This window comes from Calypte anna, chromosome 26 (genome assembly GCF_003957555.1).
Source record: "Calypte anna isolate BGI_N300 chromosome 26, bCalAnn1_v1.p, whole genome shotgun sequence".
Taxonomy (NCBI): Eukaryota; Metazoa; Chordata; class Aves; order Apodiformes; family Trochilidae; genus Calypte; species Calypte anna.
This window is the reverse complement of record NC_044271.1, coordinates 4321275-4344377: the sequence shown is the minus strand read 5'-3', so window position 1 is coordinate 4344377 and position 23103 is coordinate 4321275. Positions and strand designations below refer to the sequence as shown.

Genomic DNA, 23103 nt, shown 5'->3' with positions numbered 1-23103 from the left:
TCCCCCTGTATCTCCAGGCCAGTGCAGGGCCCCCTGCTCTCTCCATCAGACAGCGGTTCCCCATCCCTTAGCTCAGTGCAGCTTCATCCTTGGAAGGGATCTGCCCCATGCCCCATTTCCCGACCCCATTCCCCCTGAGCAGGGTCCCAGCAGAAGTCTTGCTGCCAGTGCAAGGTTGCAGGTTGTTCTGCACACAAACCCAGACAAAGTTAAGCATTTAATTAGCATGGTAGGGAAGCAGCTCAGCAATCAGAGAAAATTGAATCAGGCTCCCCAAGGATGGCCAGGTCTGGTCAGCAAATGCTCCCATTAAGAGACAGAGCAATCCACCTCTATCAGGAGCAAGCACAGGGAAGGAAAGTGCCCAGCATGCTCCCATTGCCAACAGAAAAAAACAACCTGATTTTGGCAGAAGATGCTGCAACACTGGAGCCCAAAGAAGACATCAGGGACAACGTGCCCACAAGCCAGGAAAGGAGGTGTCACATGGAGGTGTCACAGGGAGCTGAAGAGAAGGGGAAGGGATCTCACTGGGATCACTGGGACCATGGGCTTAGGCCCAACCCCTCACTTGGAAATAGGGGTGACAAAATGTGTTGTGCCCATATGGAGCAGAGCAGAGCAGAGCCAGCAGGGATATGGGGAATGCTCCAGGGCAGCACTGGACCTGTTCCCAGTGTGCCAGGACGGGAAGAGGTGGCAGGAGGCTGGTCACCAACCCTCCTATCCCTCAGCATCCAACCAGGGTGGGCAGTCACCTCATGGCTTGTTGATCTTGGTGGCAGCTGTCCTCACAACCCATTGCATCCCAAACACACAGGCTGTTTAATCAGCAACAGGGACTATTGTGACAGGGAACAGCCCCGGGGGACCACCAGGGGACAGCCCCCCCAGCAGGAACAGGCCCCTCAATTAGCACCAGGCTCAGCACGGGTATCAGCTTCCCTCTCTGGGAGCCAGGAGCCACGTTTCTGACAGCTTTGTTTAGGAATTTAGGACTTTAGGAAAATTACTCCTGGAATTTTCTCCTGCCCCGAATTACACCAGGTGCAGAAAAGCTGCAGTCGGCTCTGTTTCCTCTGGCTTAGAGACAAACTCAGCCTCCCAGGTTCCTGACACTCCATGGAATTATGTATTTAAATCCCTTGCTTATGGGTAATGGGTGCAAGCATCAAAAGCTTCTTAAAAGTACTTTTAAAAGTACTTTGTACTAAGCAATGCCCCAGGCGATGCCGTGCCTGTGTGGGACTGAAGGGTGTAGGTCTGCTCCCCCCTCACACCAGCACCGAGTTCTAACATCCCAGTTCTCACATTTCCGGTGTAAAAGCCAGGGAGCGCACACCTGATCGAAGCCAGGCACAGAAAAACCCCTAGAGCCCACACACCTGGGCTCAGCATTTCCCTCTGAGGTCTTGTGGGCCCCCCCACAGCCTCCCATCTCTCTCCAGACTGGTTCCAACCCTGCTCCCTGGTAGCCTGGAGCATGCCCACCTCACATCCCACCCTGAGTCTGGATTCAGCACAGCAGCTGAGCAGGGGTTGTGTCTCTCCCTGTCATCTCTGAGCAAAAGCAGCCCCAGAGCAGCCAGACCTCCAGCAGCCACTTTCCCATGAGCAGTTTCCACAGTGTCCCCCCAGGACCACACTGCCGAGGCTCAGAGCTGGAGCAGCACCGTGGTGATGGTGGGCAGCAGGCACACATCCCGAGTGGCACATACCATCCTTCTTCCTGAGAAAGAGGAGGGAGCAGCTCCCCGGGGGCACGGCAGACAGCCAGAACAGAGCTGCCCACAGGCCGTGTAGAGCATCACTGCAGGAGCATTTGTGAGAGCAGCAGAGCGCTGGAGGTTGCAGGGTTTAAATAAACTTGAAATTCGACTCAACTTCCTTCCCCAGTTTCACAAGCTCCATTTCCTGGGTCTTCTCAGCCAGCCAGGCGCTCTGTGGCCACAGCAGCTCAGGCACAAAGGGTGCCCTTTTCCCTTCAGTGAGATGGGCAGTTTGCAAGTGCCCCCAAGGGGCATTTCTACAGCCAGCCCAGCTTCTCACACCTCCCCCGGCCAAGGAGATTAATGGCCTCGGGGTCACTATGCACCATCAGCCCTTCCTGCCACAGCAAAACCACCAGCCCAAAGAGGGTTGGGCTCCACCTTCTGCAACCAGCACTGAGTCCTGCTCCCCCCACTGCACCCCGGCTTGCTGTGGCTGCAGGAGCCCACAGCACCCAACCGCGATCTGCTGTAGGGCTGCAGGGGGGGGCTGCAGGGTTCAGGGGGCTGCAGGAAGGGGGCTGCAGGGCTCGGGGGAGGCTGCAGGGCTTGGGGGGGGAGGCTGTAGGGCTTGGGGGGCTGCAGGGCTCGGGGGTCAGGGGGTGCCGAGGCTCAAGGGGAAGCCTGACCCTCACTCACACCGCCGGCTGTGCTCCCCGGTGCAGGGCACACGTACGGATCTACCGAACTGCCTGTGTTTTAGCCACCCATCTGAAGGTCACCTTACAGAAGGATGCAGCAGTTGTTGCCCTCCTCAGCCTCCGGGGAGCCCCCAACAACACAGGAGCGAGGGCTCCCAGGCTCAGCCCTGCTCAGCACCATCGCAGCCGAACGCAGCTCCCGCAGGACTCGGTCCCACCGCCCCGGGGCCTCTCGCTTCCTTCCCGGTAAACTCAGCCATGCCACGAGGCGACAGCCCAGGCTTCCCGCCATGGGGAAGGGATGGCAGAGCCTGCCGGGGGGTCCGGGTATGGTGCAGGGCTGTGTTGCACGTACAAGAGCAGCCCCTGGGCCTGCATTTTCCTCTGCCGACAGCAGTGCTGCAGCAAGTCCCAGCCCTTTCGCACAGGAAGCCTAAATAACACCACCCCCATGCCCCAGCCAGTGGCTGCTTTACACCCCCAGTGCCGATGAGGCAGTCGGGGGTCTCACAAGAGGAAGACAGGAACCTGTAAAGTTGACAGTAAAACGCCACAGCATCTCCAATAGAACATCAGGATCTGAGGTCCCCCCAAGGACATCCCAGCCCCACCCCCGTGCTCCTCTGTCGTTAAGAGCCTGAGTCTTGGTGGCTGCAGCACGATTTGTCATTGGCTGGACCAACCTCATCACGCAGCACATGGAGCCTTCCTGCCCCTGGATCCCAAGTCCCAGGTGGCATATTCACATTATTCACATGTCCTAACACACCCCAGAAGCATTCAAACCTCCTCCACACTGATGGCTGAGGGAGGTGGGATCTTAGGGCAGGTTTACTTGGAGGCTGGGTCAGTCTGGCAGCCCAGCTGTTCACCTTGCTCTGTTCCCAGCCCAGGGCAGGAGGGGACCCATCACCAGCCCTCCAGAGCTGCTTTGGCAGAACAGGGTCAGCAGGGCAAGTGTCTCAGTCCTGTGCCCTCAGCACAGACTCAAGAGCCACATCCCCACATGATCCTGCAAGCTGCCTGCTTTGTGTCACAGCTGCCAGCCCTCCTCCTTTGTGCTGCCAGCTCATCTTTGCCACAGTGTTGCCCCAGCTGCCTGGCACCCCTGGCTGCACCAAGAGGGATGCTTACTCCCTCAGGGATGGGGGGGAAGAGTTGGACCTTCTCCCCCACCATATCCTTGTCACAGACACCCCAGCCCCACTGCAGTGCTGTATATTCCGGTTACCACCCAGTCGTGATCCCCTTCCAGTCCTGTGCACTGGATTCAACCCTATCACTAGCAAGGCCCAAAGGGATTTTTAGGTGGGAAGAGACCAGCAGAAACAACTCCACAGCCACCACAACCAGTGGCACCCACTCCATCTCCCTGGCAAGAGCAACCCTGGCCACAAGGCAGACCTTTGTTAAAAGGCTTCATCCTGAGACAGAAACACAGGATGAAGGATGGGAAGAGTTCAGCCAGCAGGAAATCTCTACCCCCAGCCACCAGCATCATTCAGTTCCAGGGTCAGTGTCCTGGCACAGACACTCCTGCCTTGGCACAGCCCATCCGGCAGTCACCAGGGCAGCATCTGCAGGAGGGCCATGCTGTCAGCTCCCCTCCAGCTCCCCCATCCTTTAGAACTACAGTCTGGCTCTTATTCTCAGTCTTTTGGGTGGAGCAAGGATCACCACTGCCTGCTTCCAAGACAGGAAGAATGGATGGGCAGGCAGTGCCGGAGGTGTCCTGGTGCACAGGCTCACACGCAGCAGCACAGGGCCCCGCACCCATCCTCCTCCATCACTGACACTGCACCAGCATCCTTTGTGCTCTCCCTTTGCCCAGACTGGCAGGAATCATCCACATCAGTGCCCTCTGCAAATATCCCCCCAAGTTCTGACACTCCCCCCCCCGCAGACTGCCATCAGCACCCCAATCTGCCTCTCATCAGCACCCCAATCTGCCTCACGCCCTTACTAGTGCTTACAGGGGGGTGCACACAGGTTGACCACGCAGGCACAGCCGGGATGGGGAAGCTGGTGTCACTGCGTGGAGCTTGGCTTGCTGTGCCACATCCCCACGGGAAACCGACTCTTCCCTCCCCAGCTCCTCTCCGACCCCTGCACGGGAGGTCGGGGCTCCAGGGGCCGGGTCGGGCTCAGGCTGGGCCGGAAGCCGTCTCTGACCCGGCGCAGGCTCGGGGTGTGCAGGGGAAAGGCGAGGGCTGAGCAGGGCGCGCCGCATCGCCGCTCGCTTCCCCACTCCCCGAGCAGCTGTCACGGCCCCTCCGGCCGGAACCGTACACCCCTCTCCCGAGGGGTCCTTCCCCCTCTCGGGACGGAGAAGTCAACCGACGTCCATGGCGGGACGCAGCGGCTGAGCTCGGAGCTGGGCGCTAACAAAGACCGCGGGTTCAGTCGCCTCTGCGGGACTCTGCGGACGGTGCCTCCTCTGCTCCGTGACCTCCAAGATCCCGCAACCACACACCCCCCAGCCCCCCCCCCTGCCCCCCGGAGCCTCCACATGGGTGAGATGCCGCCGCCAGCTCCTTTCTGGAGGTGCACCCTCGGGAAGCCGCATTGTTCCCAGCTCGTAGTAAGCACAAAGGACACCGAGATGCCGCATCGTTCCCTACCACCTCGCGGGAGAGGGGGGGGGAACGGGCAGGGATTTCCCCCCTATGTGCCCCTGACATCTTCCCTGGTACTACCGGGGCCCAACCCCCCCGAGCTGCCGAGTGGACGGGGATGGGCGGCTGCCGGCTCTCAGGTGAGGGGTCCGGGGACTCCCGGCCTCGCCCCCCGCGGCCCCAGGGGATGGGGGCGGCCACGGCGGGGCTGCACAGTGCGGGAACCGGAGCGGGCGCTGGGGAGGAGAGCAGCGGCGGCGGGGCTGGCAAAGCCCTGACCCGGGGAGGACTCAGTGGCCCGGGGATGGGCAGCGCCGAACCGGGCACACGCAGCAGCAACAGCCACCGGTGGGCATCCGCCCCGGGAGGAGCGGCGGGGCCCTTCGCGGATGCACGCCCCTCATCCCAACCCTCCCTCCCCTGGAGGCCCCGAGCCCCCCCCCTCTCCTCACCTCACGGCCACCTTGACACAGCTGTCCGGGACCGCCATGGCCCCGCCGCCGGGCACCGCGGCCGCTGCCCGAGATCATCGGAGGGGGGGGCGGGGAGGGGCGGGGGCGGCCCCAGGTACCGGTGGGGCGGGGACACGCACAGGGACAAGAGAAGCGTCTGGTGCGGCCCCCCCCGCCCCACACGCAGACTGCCCTGATCCCCCTCGCACACTCACAGTCCCCCCCCTCCTCTGACACCGCCACCCCCTCCCCCACAACCCCCACCCCTCGGTCCCTGCTGCCCCCTGCAGGGCCGGCGGTCCCGCTCCGGGGCTGTGCTGGATTTTGCCGGGCTGTACTGAGGCTATACTGGGTTGTACTGAGGCTATACTGGGCTGTACTGGGCTATACTGGGCGTCCTCCCTCAGGGGCGGCGGGAGAGCAGAAGCCCTTCCCCTCCACGGGAAGGAGCAAGGGGCTGGGGGAGCCCGGAAAAGGCTGGGATGTGTCAGCACCAAGGCACCCGATGCTGTTACAGCAGCACGGGGATGGGCAAGGCAAGGGCTGATTGTTGTCCTGCAGGGATGTGACGAGCTGTCCTTTCTCTGCCTTTGTCCCTGTGGGTCAAAGGACTCCTGGGCTGGGGGGACCTTTCCACCTTGAGCTGCTGTTTTTTCCGAGGCTGAACTTTTCCTCACTGCAGCTCCAGCCAGGGGGACAGTGCCTGCACTGTGGGGTTGCTACTCCCACCCTTGTGCCCACCATGTCACAAGCCAGATCTGCCCCTCAGGTTAGCTATAAACCAACTCAAGAAAGACACACACACATCCAGATGCTGTCTGGGGAAGATAAGCCCCTATGCAGCACCAAACCCCAGGAGAGGGTAGAGGCATTGCCCCATTGCTGCAGTTATTTCCCCACCATGGTGCCACCTTTTGCGTTAGGAATCTTCCTGGCTTGGAAAGTGGCACAGGCAGTCCCACACCTCAGCAAAAGGACCAGGAAACCATCCCCATCCATCTTGTAACTAATTAGGCACCTCCTTGACATCCCCCCCTCCCCACCTCAATGCAGCCCCCCTGTGACCTTTCTCAGGGGTGTGTGTGTCTGTCCCCTCTGGCACTCAAGCTGCAGCTGGAGCTCTGTAACAACCATTTCCCTTCTATTAAGTTAACAAATAAATGCCCTGCTAGAGAGCAGACAAGCTCGATTCATTCAACACCTCCCCCGGGACCCATCAGTCTGCCACATTTTAATACATATTAGGCAAGAGTCCTGCATTGCCCAGCTGGGCTGGGGGCCCTCTGGAGTGAGATACCAACAAAGGGATGGCCTGGGGAGATGGGGCTGGCCCAGTGCTGGGCACCCAGACCTAGGGTACTGAGGTCTGTAAAGCAAAACCCCTGGGCAGACCCATTCCCAGAGAGGAAAAACCACAGCTCCTGCTTGATACCAGGTGGCAGCAGCCCAGAGCTGGGCTCCCTGCACTCTGCCGCTGTGGCATCCCTGGGCTGTCCCCCCCAGAGCAGTGGGGATGGCTGTGGACTGGATGAGACCCTCCTGTGGTCTGGGTTGAGGGGTGAATGTCTCAGCCTGAACACAGTGTCTGGAGACACCTGAAGTCAGAGAAATCATATTGCAATAGCCATCTCTCCTCTTGGCTGAGCCCAGGGCTGCTGCACTGACTTGCACACACTCTCATGACTCTGCCCCATCCCTACAATCATAGAACCAAAGAAGTTTGAGGGTTGGAAGGGACCTTTAATATCATCCAGGTCCAACCCCCTGTCATAGGCAAGAAGTCATGTGGGACAGTGCTGAAGGCTTTACTCAGGTCCAGGTAAATGCTGTTGGTTGCCCTTCCCTTGTCTAGTGATGTTGTGACCTTTCCACAGAAAGCCACAAGGTTTGTCAGGAATGATTTGTCCTTGGTAAAGCCATGTTGATTATACACAGTCACCTCTGCATCATTATTCTGCTTCAGCAGTGAATCCAGGAGGATCTGCTCCACGATCTTAGGGGGCACAGAGATAAGATGATTATCTTGCCCAGTTTGGAGGGGGAGCCAAGAAGCCTCCTGGCCTCACTCTGCTGCAAAGTCTGTGCCTGCCTCCTGCTCCAACCCAAGGAAGATCTGCCCAAGCTACTTCTCCTCCTCCCCACAGGACAAGCTTGGCTGCAAGCAAGAGGAATAGCTTCCAGCAGAGATGTAGGGACACTGGGTCAAGGACACCAGGAGGCAGAGACAGACCAGTCCTCCCTCTGCGTGGGGACATCAGTCACTGCCAGCTCTGCTCAGCCATGGTCTCACATTTGCAGCCCCCTTCCCAGTCTGAGCTGGGCAATGAGGAGCTGTGGGCTGAGGCTGTGCAGGCAGGAGGGTTGCAGAGGAAGAAGGGGACACAGAGACCCAGAGGAGTCACACAGCAGGAACTCTTTAATGACCTGTCCAGCTCTTGCAAGACCCTGTTGGTACAGCATGGCCCTGTCCTGCCCCAGTACCCTGGAGAGATGGCCAAAAATCCTCCTCCAGCTGGACAGAGCCCACCAGAACCCCAGTCAGCTGGGCAGGATAACCCCAGTAGCTCTCTGCAAGCTCCTCAAGGAATGGTGCCTGCTGGGCTGCATTGGCTGGAAGCTCAGAGGTGAGTGGTAGCGACAGACTTTTGGGAGGGGGCTGAGCCAAGCCCTGGGGAAGTGGATGGTGATGCTGTTGAGGTGTCCTGGGGGGCAGAGCAAGTTTTTGTGCCCTGCTGTGTTCCTCTTCCCTTTAACAGCTCCACAGCTGCTTTTTCCATGTCATTTGTCTCCAGCTGGCTGCTGGCTGCCATCTCGTCCCTGGTCACTGCTACGAAGGATGGATCATGGGCCAGAGCCTCAAGGCCCCCAGAGATCAGAGCCTACAGGAGAGGATGGGATCACAGCCAAACATGTGGGAGAAGTGTCCCTGGCTGCTGGCAGCCCACCCTCCCTTCCTTTTTCCTGCTGCTCACTCTTCTAGCTAATCTTTGCTCCCAACCTGGCACGAACATGGCACCCCTGCCAGTCCTGCCCCTTCCTTCTTCTGGGCTATGTCCTGCCCTTACCTCCTGAATGAGGAAGGTGATAGCTGGGGTGGAGGATGTGCTTGGCTTGCTGCTTTCATCCTGCTGGTACCTCGAGCTGAATGCTGTTCCTGTCACAGAGCCATCCTCTGCAGGCAGCTGGGTGAGAGGAGCAAAGAGCTGCAGCCTGGACTTAAGCAATGCCCATGGAAAATCCCTCCCATGTAATGTAGGGAATGTGGGTACTGTCCCTCTCTTGGACATGCACTCCCATTCTGCTGGAGCTCCTGGATTCAGTGCACCATCCCCAGTGGGACCAGCAGGGCCATGTGGGCTTATCTCCTGCCCTGGCACTTGCCAGCTGATGAGACAGTGGCCAAGGGAAGCCAGGGGAGTGTGGGAGCAAACCTGGCACATCCCTGTTTTCTGCCCTGGCTCTGGAGACAGCTGGGGAGCCAAAGATGCTGCCTTGAAATGTCCCATCTTAACTGAGGATGGGGATGTGGGGCTGTCTCCCTCCCCAAGCTGATAAGAAAGGAAAGGTTCAGCAGAGCTGGTTTCATGGGGGGAGCCCTAGAGACTGGCTTCTCCCCAGCATGGCTGTGACAGCCCTTCCCTGGAGAGGTGGGAGGTTCACCCATGTGCCCCCCATGTCCCCCTGGACACACATGGCCCCCTTTACCTCCTGGGGGAGATGGTGGAGCCATGGTGATGGGGAACCCTCAGGGGTGGCCCCTTGCCTCCTGCCAGGCCTCCGTCGCAGCATCTCCATGGGCAAGGGGTGGTTGTACTCTAGGAGATGGAAAGGTGGGGACATCAGGTGAGCAATAAGAGCAAAGGCACCGCTGCCACCTGGAGCTGGGAACAGACTAACTCAGAGTGGGGAAGACAAAGGGTTCAGAAGTTCAGGACCAAGGGAACAGCCAGTGCCTGCCACTGCCCCATTTTGGCTCCCTACTCACATTTGTGAAGTCCCTGTTTGTGGAAATGAACTCAGTCTTGTGGCCCTGCTGCTAAGGAGTGCCCAGTCCTCCCTCAGCCCAAGGCACTGGCTTCATGCTCCAAAAGATGGGAAGGTGGAAGGAGGCTCTCCTGGAGCTCCCCAGAAGGTCCCACTGTGATCAAAGCCCTCAGGTAACCTCCAAGTTGTCAGGATCTGCCTCTCTTCCTCCTGCCTGCCAACATCATCCCCTTACCCCTGCCCTGCTTCCTGGGCTGGTCCAGATCCCCTAGAAGAGGAACAATGTTGAGACTCACGCCATGCTGGAAGCCAGGGTGCTGCTGACACTGTCTTCCTCAGCATCTCATCCTCGTACTCCATCCTGCAAGGGGAGGCAGCTGGATCATCCTGAGCAGCATGGTCCCCATGCTGAGACCAGCTCTAGCCCTCTCCACCTTCCCCACCCTAAGGAAGTTCACCTGGGATGGGTGACCAGGGTGGAGACCCCAAGCAATAGGATTGAGGATATTCTCCTACACTGGTGACCTTTCTCCCTTGGACCTCTGCTCAGGCAGGTGCTGGGCCTGGGCACTCAGGGCTTGGCAGGGAAGGGGAAGGGGATTGCAGAGATTCCTGCAGTCTCTGGAGCCCTGCAGTTAACATCAATTCTCACAGGACCAAGATGAAGTAGTGCACAGGAGGGACAAGAATCATAGAATCATAGAACTGCTCAGGATGGAAAAGACTTCCCAGATCATTGAGTCCAATCTCCTAACCCTATCACCCCATTGCCCTGGTTTTGATGACCAAGAAGGGTGCATAGGGAGTCACGTCTTGATGTGTGGAAACACACACCAGCCCTAGAGCTGCCCTGCACACCCTGGGGACATCTCTGGGACTGTCAGACTAGGGTCTGAGGATCAGCAAAGGGTGTCTGACCTCCCTGTCCCCTTGCTGTCCCCTCCCTGTTCCCCCAAGCCCTGAATTTCTGCTCATGGAGCAACTTCCACTGCTGCTCAGCTCCTCCCCTCATCTGCAGCGATCTTGCTGCTGCAGCTCAGCCACTTCTCCAGACCTGAGCCATCCGTGAACTGCCCCTGGGTAAGATGGAACATGCAGCTACCCTTGCTGGGAGCCACTGGGCATGGTCCAGCTCTGCTCCTCCTCACCAGCCCTTACCTCTCCAGCCAGTTGTTGTTGCTGTTGGCATTGTTGATGTTGGTGTTGCCCTCCTGGGGGAAGTCATCAAGGAAGACAGGGGAATCGAGGTCCTCACTGCCCACCTCTGTGAATTGCAGGGGTCTCTGGCTGGCCACCTGGGGCTGCAGGGGGCTGCTGGGCTCCAGGAAGCTGTCGACCTGGCCAAACAAGCCCCCTGTCCTCTGCAACCAAGAGGGAAGGCATCAGGGGAGGCCTGGAGCTCTGGGATGTTCAGCGGCCATTCCCACGGGAGGAGACGTGCAGGGGTCCCTATGGGGCATGGGAAAAGTGGTCTCTCTGCTCAGTTCTCTGCTCAGGCTTCACAGAGGCCTCCAAAATCCACACTGCCCAGGTGGGGAAACTGAGAGGTTGAGAGGTGATGCTCATGCAGCAGCACTGGGATGAGAGCCAGCCCTGTGCATGACAAATCCTGACACCTCCATGGGACAGCCTGGGTGAGTGGCAGCTCTGAACGCAGCCCTGAAACACCACAGCTGCCCAAGCTGTCCCAAACACTCTCAGGAAATGGGAAGTGAATCTCTCCCTGCTCCCTTGACAGTGACACCTGAACTGTTCTGCCTTAGCCTGGTGGAAGGTGGGAACACAGCCCTCCAGACCTGTGAGTAAACATTCAGCACACCCCTGTCAGGCATGTGAACAGGGGAAACTGAGGCAGGGAGCAGGCTGGCCAGGATGGCACAACAAGGATGTCCTCATGGTCCACACTGTCTTTCTGGGACAGGCTCTCCTTTGCCACCTGTCTTTCAGCTGCTGGTAGCCATGGAAATCCAGCACCAAGACATCAGTTTGTGGGCTGGGTGAGATCACCAGAACCTGGGGAGCTCTGAGGGCTGCACCCACCCTGTATATCCCTTCCTCTATGGCAGCCTCCACCATTGCTCTTTCCAGCTCCTCTTCAGCAGTCAGGTCCCCAGAAATTGCCCGGTGGATTTCAGGAGCAGCTTCTTCTTCAATGCTTCTCAGCCCAGCCTGGTGGAGACAAGAAATCATGGATGATTGTGGAGCCCTCTCACTTTGTGCTTTGGAGAGGGACACATGGTGACACATGCTCACCTGGCAAGCCATGTGCCCTGCCAGGTCTCTAGGGCTCACCCTGCAGCTGGATGGTTTTGTGCTTGGTGAAACAACTTCTGGGCCACTGCTGTCCCACAAAGCAGAATGCTAAAGGCAGCCTGACAAAGGGTGGGACTGGTGATGCCAAGGTATAATTAGGTCTGGGGCCTGGCTCTTTTCCTTGCCTTGCACCTCTGGGGTCTGTTCTTTTATCTCTACAAGTGATTTCTCTCCCTGTAAGGTCAGAAGAGGCTGGGGACATCCCAGCTGCTCTGGTCAGGCACACAAATCCTCTCCCATCCTTCCAGCCTGCTCTGCCTGCAGTGGTCCTGCAAGTGGCAAGATCAACCACACCAGTCCCACACCACTGGATGTTGCACTGGCAGTGAGATGGGCACCAGGCACACAGAGCCACCTTCAACACCACCAACGTAAGAAAAGGCCCTGGGACTGGAGAAAATTAGGTGGATAGGGGCCTGCATGAGCAGTATTCAGCCCAGCCATTGGTCTGTGCTGGGGGTTTTCCTGCCTGAAAACTGCTTGGTGAGGCATCAGACCCTGCTGAGCCAGAACCAGAGAGTCACAAACCTCCTTGGCTGCCTGAGTGTACCCTGGAGACTAAGGTCACCCTCAGGGATGGGTTCTTCATGGCCAGTTCAGTGCCACCTCATGGGTCCACCTCATTGCCAGAGCTCTCCAGGTGTCATTGCAGCTCTTTAAGTCACCGTGGACATTCCTGAGCTGGGGAAAGCCCCTTCCCTGCTCTGGTACCCACCATGTGCTGCCTGCCCCAGGTCACCTCTCCATCACCACCCACATGCAACCAACCTGGATCTCCACTGGGTTCTTCTTGGGACGGTACCCATAATACTCTTCCTGGCGCTTCATGAACTTCCTGAAATGCTCTTGAATGAGGAAAGTTGCATAGAATTTGCCCACTGTCACCTCATCATCTGGAGGAGAGGAAATCAACCTGACAATGCTGCCTATCACAAGGGTTGGAGTTGTTGGAGCAGCTGAGACATGATCCAGGCTCTGCTCTGCACCTCTGGGAAGCACCTCCAGGTACCATACCTCCAATAGGTGGGATGACCTGGTCCAAAAGCTTCATACTTGTTCGCTTCCAGATTTTTTTGATAATGGCTCTGAGCTCCTCATTTGCTTGCTCAAAGTTCCCTGTGAGAAAAGTGAGCAGGACAGAGTGGTTCATTCCCAGGGCAATATGAACACGAGTGAAGACAAAGCACATGAAAACCCAGGCAGACTTCTGTGTGCCAGCTCCTCTCCTGCCTCCCCACCCAACAAAAATGAGCTTTGTAAGAATGAGATTCTGAGGCTAGCAAAAAAAAAATAAAATTCAACTATGGAGTGAGCCAAACTTGGCAAATGGATGGAGCCTTAGTGCCACCATCTCTGTTTTGGCGATCAACAACAGATTTCAGCCTCCCCTTTGGTGCTCTCACAGGGGATTCCTGCTTGCCTGCAGTTCCAGTTCATCCCTACAGATCCCCCTGAGCTCCTCCCAGTGTTGCCTGTGCCATGTTCCTGATCTCAGATAGAGGGAAGGCTCTCATCCCATCCTGATGTAAGATTCCAGGTCCAATATCCCCCCACGGACCTCAACACCCACCTCAGCCCAGCCCAGAGCTGCTCATGGGATATTTCTTAACCCAGAGGCATGGAAACAAGCTGCTGGGGCACCTTCCCAAAGCAAAACACCCAGCTGGCAAGGAAGGCTGTGAAAGCAACTCCTTCCCAGCACAGCATCATTCGGAAGGGATCCATCCCCTTCTGTTCCAGACTGAGATTATAAACATGAGGAAACACAAAATCAGGGCAGGCAGAGGTCAGATGTGCATGGTGCATGATGGCAGGGATGGGACAGGGTTAGAGCTGCTCCTAGGCTGCTGTGGGTGAAGTTAGGTGGCTGCAGTGCCACTGGTTGACTCCTCAGGGCTGCAACACGTGTGCCTGCCACTCATAAAATCCTCCATGCTTCTCCTGAGCACCCCGATGGATGCACCCATGGTCTCTGAGATAATTCCTAGCGTGAAGCTGTGCCCCGAGACAGAGTGGGGAATGGTGTGGAAGTCAGCAGGAGAAGAGGGTCCCTCCCTCAGGCTGTAGAGACAAGAGTAGCACTTACCTTCTGTCTTGATCTTGAGGGCTGTCCTGACCAGTGCAAAGAGGGTTGCATTGAAGGTGACAGTGCCATCACTGTTCAGAGGCATGTTCATGCACACCAGACGCTGCACAGCAAACCAGTAAGGGTGACTTGGGCAGCAGAGGAGCCTGGCAGCACCCCACAAACACACATCCCAGTGCCAGGGGCACTCAGCTGCTGGACAAGGAGCCCTCCCAGCTCTGCCCATTCTGCCCAGGCCCATGGTGCTCAGTACCATATGGGTCAGGGTCCTGCTCACCCTAACCAGGCAGCTAAACCAGAGCAAGTTGCTAGAGCCAGGTCAGATCTGGGAAAATAACCCAAACTTTGGGACATGGGAGAAGACCATCCAATCACTTTGGCTTGAAAAGATCATAAAAATCTTGGTGTGGTATGGTTGACACCTTAGAGGCAAGGGAGAAAATCCAGAGGGACCTTGGGAATCTGGAGAGGTGGGCCCATGGCAACCTAATGGTTCAGCATGGTCAAGTGCAAGGTCCTGCACCTGGGTTGCCACAATCCTAGCCAAAAATACAGGCTGCAGGGAGAATGGATAGAGAGCAGCCCTGAGGAAAAGAACTTGGGGGTGGCAGTAGATGAGAAGCTGGACCGAGATGCCACTGTGTGTTCAGAGACCAGAAGAGTAACTGCATCCCAGACTGTAACAAAATAAGGATGGTCAGCAGGGAGAGGCAGGGGATTCTTCCCCCTGCTGTGTTCTTGTGAGACCCCATCTGTAGTACTTTGTACAGCTATGGAGCCCCTAGCACAGTAGAGATTTAGACCTTTTGGAGAGGGTCCAGAGAACACATAGAGTTGGGGCTGTTCAGCCTGGTGAAGGCTCCAGGGAGACCTTAGAGCACCTTCCAGTGCCTGGAGAGAGACTACAGGAAAGCTGGGGAGGGACTTTTCACCAGAGAGGGTAGTGACAGGACAAGGGGTAATGGTTTAAACTGAAAGAGGGGAGATTTAGGTTAGGTATGGGGAAGAAATTCTTCACCTTGAGGGTAGTAAGACACTGGAATAGGTTGCCTAGGTTGATGCCCCCTCCCTGGAGGTGTTTAAGGCCAGGCTGGAAGGGGCCTTGTGCAACCTGGTCTGGTAGGAGATGTCTCTGCACATGCAGGGGGGTTGGATCTTCATGATCTTTAAGGTCCCTTCCAATCCAAACCATTCCATGATGATCAATCCAAGGGTTAACCCAACACCTCCCAGGCCACCAATAACCTCCCTCAGCATCAGGGATGATGGGGACTCCAGCCCAGCCCTGGGCAGCCTGGGCCAGGCCCTGACAACTCTTTCCAGGGAGAAATTGTTCCCCAGCTCCAACTTAAACCTCCCCTGGGCAACTTAAGGCCATGAAACACATTTGATACATGGAGGTAAAGAGCATCTTTCTATGTCCCCAGAATATTCAGGTCCATTAAACATGAGAGGTCAGAACATAGCCCTGGTTTGTCACCCTCAGCTGCCCTGGGGAGGATGCAGACAGCCTGTCACCCCCCTGGCTCTTACCTTGCAAGCCACACGGTGTGGGCAGAACTTCCCAAAGCCCAGAGGGGGCTGGATACGTCTCAGCAGAGTCACTACATCCAAGTGTTTGATTCTGCCCCTGCAGAGACAATATCAGATGTGTGGTGACAGACACAGGATGGTAGTTTGGGCAGCTTGTGTTTGTGTCATCCTTGTGGCCTGTGGTGGGAAAATCCCTGCACTTCCCTATGCTCCTCTTAGGGAAAGCAGCTGCTCCCAGTGGCCCTGGGCAGCAAATAAAGGGGCTGCAGCATGGAAAGAGATGGCAGCATCACAAGGGCTGGATGAAGAAGTGTCTTGAAGGTCCCATGTGTCCAAACATCCTCAAGGTTTGTGTCAGCCCTGGAATGTGCTGGCAAGTCCACATCCCCCTCTGAGATCCTGGGATCTCACAGTGTGCTCTTAGCCATACTCTGTCATACTCTTAGGCAGTAGGAGAGTTCACATTGCCCACCCCTGGCCACCCTGGGACCATTGTCACTGTGCCACTGAGCCCCTGTCACTCACTTGGCCTCGGGGTCGTACTCAGCCCAGATCCGTTTGAACTCATCCAGGTGGTGAGGCCCCAGTATGGACCAGTCCCGTGTGAGGTAATCAAAGTTATCCATGATGACAGCCACAAAGAGGTTAATAATCTGGGGGTAGAGGAGGGGGGTGAAGGGTGCAGGGCAGGGCCAAGCACCCAGAGAGCCCTCAGAGCTGGCAGCACCCAGCAGGACCCCAGGAAAAGTCCTCCAAGAGGAGAAGGGGTGTGGGGGGGGTTTCCCTGGAGCCAGGGGATGCTGTGGGACACCCCAGGCAGGGATGGGGCTCCCATCCAAGGAGATCATTTGAAAGACTGCAGCAGCTCCAGGGCTTTTTTCTCTCTAGCCTTGCCAGAGCCAACCCAGATATCTGGACAGCATCACGTGGGAGCTATGGTAAGGAACTAAGGGGGACACTGGCCCCCTCAGGAGCGTGGTGGGGGGGTTACAGCATGGCTGGGATGATGGGCTGGAGGATGATGCCCTTAGGAAGAAGGGGCTGTGGGGTCCAGCCCCGAGGCTACCTCAGCAGCAGGACCTGCCTAGGGCCAGCACAGGGGGGGCTAAAGTGGGGGAGTGACATACCAGGAAAGCACAGAGCATGTAGAAGCTGATGAAGTAGAAGTAGGCAAAGCCCGTGCCACAGGTGAACTCCTCTCCCTCAGCATAGTCTGACTCAGGGTCACACAGTTTGCCATAGCTGCAGCCCAGCATGATCTCCTGCCAAGCCTCACCAGTTGCACACCTGGGGAGAAGGGATGGAGGGATGGAGGGATGACTGCTGGTCCCTGCCTGCCCTGGGCATGAGCTGGGCATGTGGGGAACAGGGAAGCACTGGGAAAGGAGCAGTCCAAAGAGAAGCCTTGAGCTGAGTTCTTGCTTCTCCTTGAGCTTCCTCGCAATTCACAAATTAAAATGCAGTCTGGAAAGGAAAAAAAAAGTGTCCCTCTGCTGAAGCTCAGCCATATCAAGCAAACTGGCAGCCACTCCCAAAATACTGCCACTGCTGCAAGGCATTTTTCTGCAGTTCAAAGGAGAAATCAACTGCAGAAATGGTGATTTCCCTCACTCCAAGTGCTGGGCTCCCATGCTGACTCTCAGCTCAGCTTCCTTCTGGAGCTGCTTGCACGACAAGACCAGACTGACCTGAAGAGCAGGAGCACAGCTTGTGGAAAGGTTTGGAAGTTGTTGTTTCGGTTTATCTGGGTCCCATCCACCATGGCAATCTTCCCAAACATCTGCAAATCAAATTGCCAGGTGCCCAGCACCCTTTCTCAGGCACCAATCACCACCCAGGAGCTCCCCTAACCCTGAGCTCTTCTTCCTCTTGTTCACTCAGCTTTGGGTGTCCCCAATAGAGTCTGAGACTGGGGTAAGGGTGCTCTGGGGCTCACAGCCTCCTTGGAACACTGCTGCCTATTCTGAAAATGCTCCTGTCTATGCTGCACTGCACGTGTGCCAAGGAGCCAAGGTCTTATGCACCAGGCACAAGCAGTGCTGTTGTGTTGTACAATTTGCTGAGTGCCTCAGCCCCTGGATGCAGCCCAGGGATGGGAAGATGCTGCTGGGGCTGTAAGCACCCTTGAAGATGAGGGTAAAATGGTCCCGTCATGTGCATGGCAGAGCACCCACTCCCTCTGTGTCCCCTCTCCCCAGATGCTGTCACACTCAGGACATCTGCTCAAGACCAAATCCCAGCCTTGTGCCTCTCACCTGCATCCCAATCACAGCATAGATGAAAAAGAGCATCACAATCAGGAGAGCTACGTAGGGCAGGGCCTGTGACAAAAAGGACCACAGCTTTTGTGAGACACCAACCCAACATCAAGTCAGCCCAGGGACAGGATGGTGGCTCTGGAACCAGAATCCAGGCTGCCACGGGGGAAGGGAACAGCTTCCTTCCAGCCTGTTCCTCTAACCACCCTCTCAGTAGTCCCATGCTTCCAGTTCTCATGCAGGGGAGGCTTTTGCCAACTCCCAAGGGAGGATCCGAGTCTCTGGAGCTGGGAGGAAGGCTGAGCACACCCCAGGGATGTTCAGGGTTGAGGGGGCTGCCAGGCTCAGGGGCTCTGTGCAGCTATGGGGCAGCAGCCACTTGGTGCAGACCCCCTGGGCTGGTGGGGTCCTGACTGCTGGCCCAGCCAAGTTCTGACACTCAGCAGTGTCAGCCAGGGAGACCCCCACAACTTCTCACCCATATATCCCATACTACACCCATATATCAGCCAATGTTCCCCTGCACAGCACAGGTCCCACATCCAGTCTGAGCCCAGCACCCTGGAGCTTTCATTCTCTGCCTGCTGAGGGCTTGCCCAGCCAGCCTGGGAATCAGAGCTGCCAGCCCAGGGCATACGCTTGTCTGGGAGAGGAGAACTCTTCCTCACACACCTGGAAGGACTTGATGAAGGTCCACAGGAGGGTCCTGACCCCTTCTCCCCTGCTCAGCAGCTTCACCAACCTCATGACCCGGAATAGGCGGAAGAAGGTGATGGAGACACGGGAGTTGTCATCAGAGTCCTGCAGGCAGAGCACAACACCTGATGGACAGTGGGTGCTGATGCCTCCAGGAAGACAAAGGGAGGTGTCCTGGGGGATGAAGGGCACTGAAATTCCTCCCTCCCCTCCCCCCCACTCATGGTCCCCACAGCCCTCATCTGCCCAGAGGATCAGTGCAATGCTGGCACTTTGCTCCAGCCTTCCCAAGGAATAAATCTCTCCATCCCCACTGCCTCACAGCTCTGCCTCTAAGACTGCTCAGGACACCTGGTTATGAGGTCCAGCAACCCCATTAACTTGGGGGACGGGACACTGCAGGGAGAAAGGCATGATGGAACCCAGGCACCCAAGGACAGCTTCAGGTCCTTCCTGGCTCTCACCCAGCAGGTCTCATCCAGGACAGTCCCACCTATTGTAAGGTGAGCTACAGGCCAGGGACCAGGCACATCAAAGGTTAATGATGGCTGTTTAAGCATTGAAAGTGGGGTTTAGTAAACGGACCAAGGGAGGCACTGAAAGCAGGGTGGCTCTGAGGGAGTGACAATGTCACCACTGCCAATGTCACCACTGCCAATGTCACTGCCCAGAGTGATGCCTTCTCCTGAGGTAGCTGCATGGCTCCCTTGGAGGGGTGAATGGCAATGTCCAGTGCTGGGGACTCTTAGGTTCAGGGCAGAACAGGAAGGAGAGGAGACAGTGGGCACAGCTCCTGGGCTCAAGAGGCTTTGTCTGGGAGCACCTGGGACACTGGCAGGTGAGACATTGGCAATGCTGGGGGCTCAGTCACTTGCTCCCTTGGGGGTTCCAACATGGCACAGCCCCAGCCTCTGCCACCAGGAACCATGAGCAGACCCACCTGGCCTCTGCCAAGCACTGTCCCTGCCAACTCTGTCACTTCTAGGAATGCTTTCCCACTGTCTCCTTGGCCTCCCAGAGCTTTACTGATCCCACTGGATGCCCCTTGCTCCCCCCATCCAGCCCACCTGCTCCCAGCTACTTCAGGGCAACAAAACCCAGCAGCTCCAGCTTGCCCAGTTTGGCCTTTTTGAGTTCTCAGGGATGCACTGGAAAAACATCACCTCCTCTCCCCATCCTGCTTTCTGTTGCCTTTCACTCTCCTAGTCTAGCACATGACCATCCTGACATTACAGTCAGGAACTCCTCAGTTCCAGTGCCCCATGTCCTCACCGCTGGGACTGGGGCAGTGTCCAGTGAGGACTTAGGGTCCTGGGACCACTGGGAAAAGGCTCCAGCAGCTGGGACCCTACACTCAGCCCCTCTGACAGCAGCTGCTCTGGGCCAGCCCAGGGGACATCACCCCAAAGCACCCCCAGGGTGGTTCCAGCCACCAGCACAGAGCTTGGCAGACTCAGATCCCCAGGGAGCTCCCTGCTCCCCCCTGACCACTCAGAGGCTGCATTCCCACAGCCAAACCCCTTCAGGGCCTTACACAGACGGGGTGAAGCTCAGTGGAACCAAATCCAACCCTCCTGTCCACAACAGCCAGGATCCCTCTGTTCCCTGCTCCAGTCCAGTCCAATACCCCAGTGCTGGGACTGGGATGGTGACAGAGGGGACTGGACCAGCAGACAGACCCAGAGGAGCTGGGGAAGAGCCCAAAACACAGAGGGGGGTGTCTGTGTGTGAGGTGTCTCAGCTCTGAGCCCCCCAAAGGGAGCAGCTCTGTCTGGTGTGTTTTGGTGGCATGCAGGGCACATGCAGAGCCAGGGTCAGGCTGGAGGGGCTGTGGGCAAAGGGGAGAGGGGGGCACTGCAAGCACATGCAGCTGATATTTACAATCCCATCACAGCCTCCGCCCAGGCAGTACAATCCACCTCTGGATGCAAGAACAGTCTGTCAAGAGAACAAGAGAGTCAGAGGGAGAAGTGAGGAAGGAATTGGAGGGAGGGATGGGAGGCAAGGATGGGTGGGTGGTTGCAGCAGACACAGAAGAAAGAGTAAGATGGAAACTGGAGACAAGAGGAGGTGGCTGAGAGAGGAGCAGAGGGGAGGAACAAGCAGATACCCACCGGCACTCAAGCTCAAGAACAAGGTGACCTGGTCAGGAGGGACATCCCCACCTCTGTGCCCCAATACATCTCACCTGCTGTGACACCCACATGTGGGGCAGGGGTGTCAAGGCCAGAAAACCTGGCCAAAGCTTAGGACTGTATAATTTTTCTCCCTCCCATAGACAACCCTATGTCAGGCCAGGGCTGTGGCAAGGGGCACCAGGAGGCAAGCTCACGAATCCACAGCCTCTCCCCAGCAAGCCAGGCTGCTCTCAGGGGCACTGCTGGAACTCCAAGAGAAAAGGAGTGCAGGCTGGCTGGGAGTGAGCACTCAGACTGATGGTCCCATCTGCCAGTGGGAGGCAAACCACTGTCCCCACACTAACCCAGGGACTGGAACCACTGGTCCACATGCCCATGGGCACATACCAGGCACTAAAACCCTTGAAACTTCCCAAGGCTACTCAGAGGCACCTCCCTCCCTGCAGAGAGCCCAGGATCCTTCCCTGGTAGCCCAGCAGGAATTACAGGAGACTTTCTGGGTATGCTGGGAGTGTCAGGCATGGTGAAGGGGCTGAGCTTCCAGAGCAGGCAGTGGCAAGGGTGACACAGTAGGGTTATAGAATCACAGAACCATAGAATAGTTTGGGTTGAAAGGGACCTTAAAGATCACCCAGTTCCAACCCCCTGCTATGGGCAGGGACACCTCCCACAGCCCCATCCAACCTGGCCTTGAATGCTTCTAGGGAGAGGACAAACACAACTTTTCTGGGCGACCTGTCCCAGGGTCTCACCACCCTGACACTAAAGAATTTCTTCCTGATGTTTAACCTGAATTTAACTTCTACCAGTACTATGTCGATAATACACTGATGTTTTTAGTTGTTACTAATAAATCAAGGACTTTTCAGTTTCCCAAGGTTTGCCTGTGTGTGCAGAGAGAGCTGGGAGGGAGCAGAGCCAGGACAGCTGATTCCAACAGCCCAAAGGTATACTCCATACCATATCATGTCCTGCTCCCTATATAAAACTAGGGCAAGAAGGACAGGGCCCCCCCTCCCTTCCCTTGTGAATGGAACAACAATGTATGGAGTGATGGCTTTTGGTCTCAAGTAACCATTACACATGATGGAGCCTCCCTGGAGATGGCTGAACACCAACCTGCCAAGGGGAAGGGTGTTTTAGCAGAAGCTCAACATAAGCTGAATCTGAGCTGCTGCCTCCTACACCCCAAAGCTGGCACTGCCAGAGGGGCCCCATCCCTACTCCACTCTTGCCCAAGGTGCCTCAGCACCCCCTGGGATCTGGGTAAACCCAGTGACTGAACAGCCATGAGGATATGGATGTGGTGACTAAACAAGGGCTCCTGACAGACAGCACAACCTTCATCACTGCCTCATCCTGACAGACACACACAGAGACACGAGGGAGGGGAAAAGAGGCAGAATGGAAAGAAAGAGGAGGGAAGGACAGACTTTGCAAACCAGAGTTGTATGCCTGGGTGTCACCATGCAGCAGCTTGGTGGCTGCAAGGTTCTACTCCCCAGTGGTTCAGGCTTGTTTTGTGGAGGTCACCTCCTCCAGGAGCTCTGCTTGCGCTCACAGGGTGCTCTGTGATGGGTGCAGTCCTTGCAAGCAGCCCTGGGCAGCCAGAGGTCACAGAGCCACCTTGCACTGAGACTTACCAGGAAGGGAAGTAAGGTTGTCTGCCTCCAAACAGCCCTGAAAATCACCAGAGGGCTGGGAAAGAGTTTGGCAGTGCTGAGAGAGATGTGGACTGGATAGAGAAGAAAGCAGATAGAGGAAGAGTGGGGCAGCTGTGAGGGGCTTGGTTCCCAGGAGGGACACAGACCAAGGCATGAGACCTGCCAGAGCTTGGAGGACTGGGGATAGCCCAGCACTCCTGATGCCCCAGCACCCAGACTGGGGCAGAGGAGCAGAGAATCTCACCCCATGTAAGACCAGCCTTGAAATCTTGCCTGGCCTTCTGAGAAGCCCTGCCACTGCTAGTGGTGTGACATAGACCACAGCACAGTGACTGTCACTTGTGTCTCTGGGCATCTCACAGACCCATGGCCAAGCACAGCAGCTCCTCAGCATCTCTGCCAACTGAGCCATTCCCTTGCTCTGCAGGGACTGGAAATTTCTGTCCAGTGCAGAGCCCTGAAGACCTTTTGAGCTTCATTTCTGTGTGACAACAGGCTTGGGAAGAAGAGAGCACATTAGGAAATTATACCCCACAAGTAATGGGAAACTGGGTTTCAGGGTGCAGAGAGCTGGGGGATGAAGAACAGGGTCCTGGAGGACCTGGTGACAGATGCAAACTGCTGGCACTGGCATGAAATCTGGGATGTCATGTGGCTGAGAAAACCAGAAACTCAAAGGACAGCAGTATCAACATGCAGAGAGGAGCACATTGCTGTCACAGAGGAGGGAGGTGGTGGGTTTGCTCATCCCAGCCCTCTGAGGCCTGGACCACCTTCCAGAGAAGGTACCCACCACCTCTGGATGCTGCACACCCTCTCCTCCACAGCACAGAGAGTGACTGAAGGGACCCTGTACAGGGTCTGCAGTGGCAGCAGCTCTGCCAGACACAGCCCTGCAGTGCACAGAGCTGGCAAGCCCTGCTCCTGAGAGGAGACAGCATGAGAAAGCTCCAG

General features: G+C 56.9%; 2 protein-coding genes across 6 annotated transcripts in view; both read right to left on the bottom strand.

Moving 5' to 3' along the window:
• KIF21B (kinesin family member 21B) overlaps positions 1 to 5563 on the bottom strand; it is a 34622-nt gene extending 29059 nt beyond the window's left edge. For all 4 annotated transcript variants that reach the window (XM_030465426.1, XM_030465428.1, XM_030465425.1 and 1 more), the window contains exon 1: positions 5478 to 5563. In XM_030465426.1, coding sequence (XP_030321286.1) covers positions 5478 to 5515 — 38 coding nt within the window. In that variant the 5' untranslated portion in view covers positions 5516 to 5563. The remainder of the gene's footprint in view (positions 1 to 5477) is intronic.
• Positions 5564 to 7872: 2309 nt separating this feature from the next.
• CACNA1S (calcium voltage-gated channel subunit alpha1 S) overlaps positions 7873 to 23103 on the bottom strand; it is a 40164-nt gene continuing 24933 nt past the window's right edge. Inside the window, exons 29-44 of one of the 2 annotated variants that reach the window (XM_008499525.2) lie at positions 20229 to 20285; positions 18324 to 18452; positions 17649 to 17714; positions 17082 to 17173; positions 16521 to 16680; positions 15919 to 16046; positions 15394 to 15490; positions 13861 to 13963; positions 12789 to 12890; positions 12543 to 12667; positions 11502 to 11630; positions 10620 to 10822; positions 9758 to 9822; positions 9183 to 9292; positions 8543 to 8659; positions 7873 to 8356 (exon numbers count right to left, since the gene is read on the bottom strand). In XM_008499525.2, coding sequence (XP_008497747.2) covers positions 8096 to 8356; positions 8543 to 8659; positions 9183 to 9292; positions 9758 to 9822; positions 10620 to 10822; positions 11502 to 11630; positions 12543 to 12667; positions 12789 to 12890; positions 13861 to 13963; positions 15394 to 15490; positions 15919 to 16046; positions 16521 to 16680; positions 17082 to 17173; positions 17649 to 17714; positions 18324 to 18452; positions 20229 to 20285 — 1944 coding nt within the window. In that variant the 3' untranslated portion in view covers positions 7873 to 8095. The remainder of the gene's footprint in view (positions 8357 to 8542; positions 8660 to 9182; positions 9293 to 9757; positions 9823 to 10619; positions 10823 to 11501; positions 11631 to 12542; positions 12668 to 12788; positions 12891 to 13860; positions 13964 to 15393; positions 15491 to 15918; positions 16047 to 16520; positions 16681 to 17081; positions 17174 to 17648; positions 17715 to 18323; positions 18453 to 20228; positions 20286 to 23103) is intronic. The other variant, XM_030465672.1, reaches the window with a different exon arrangement.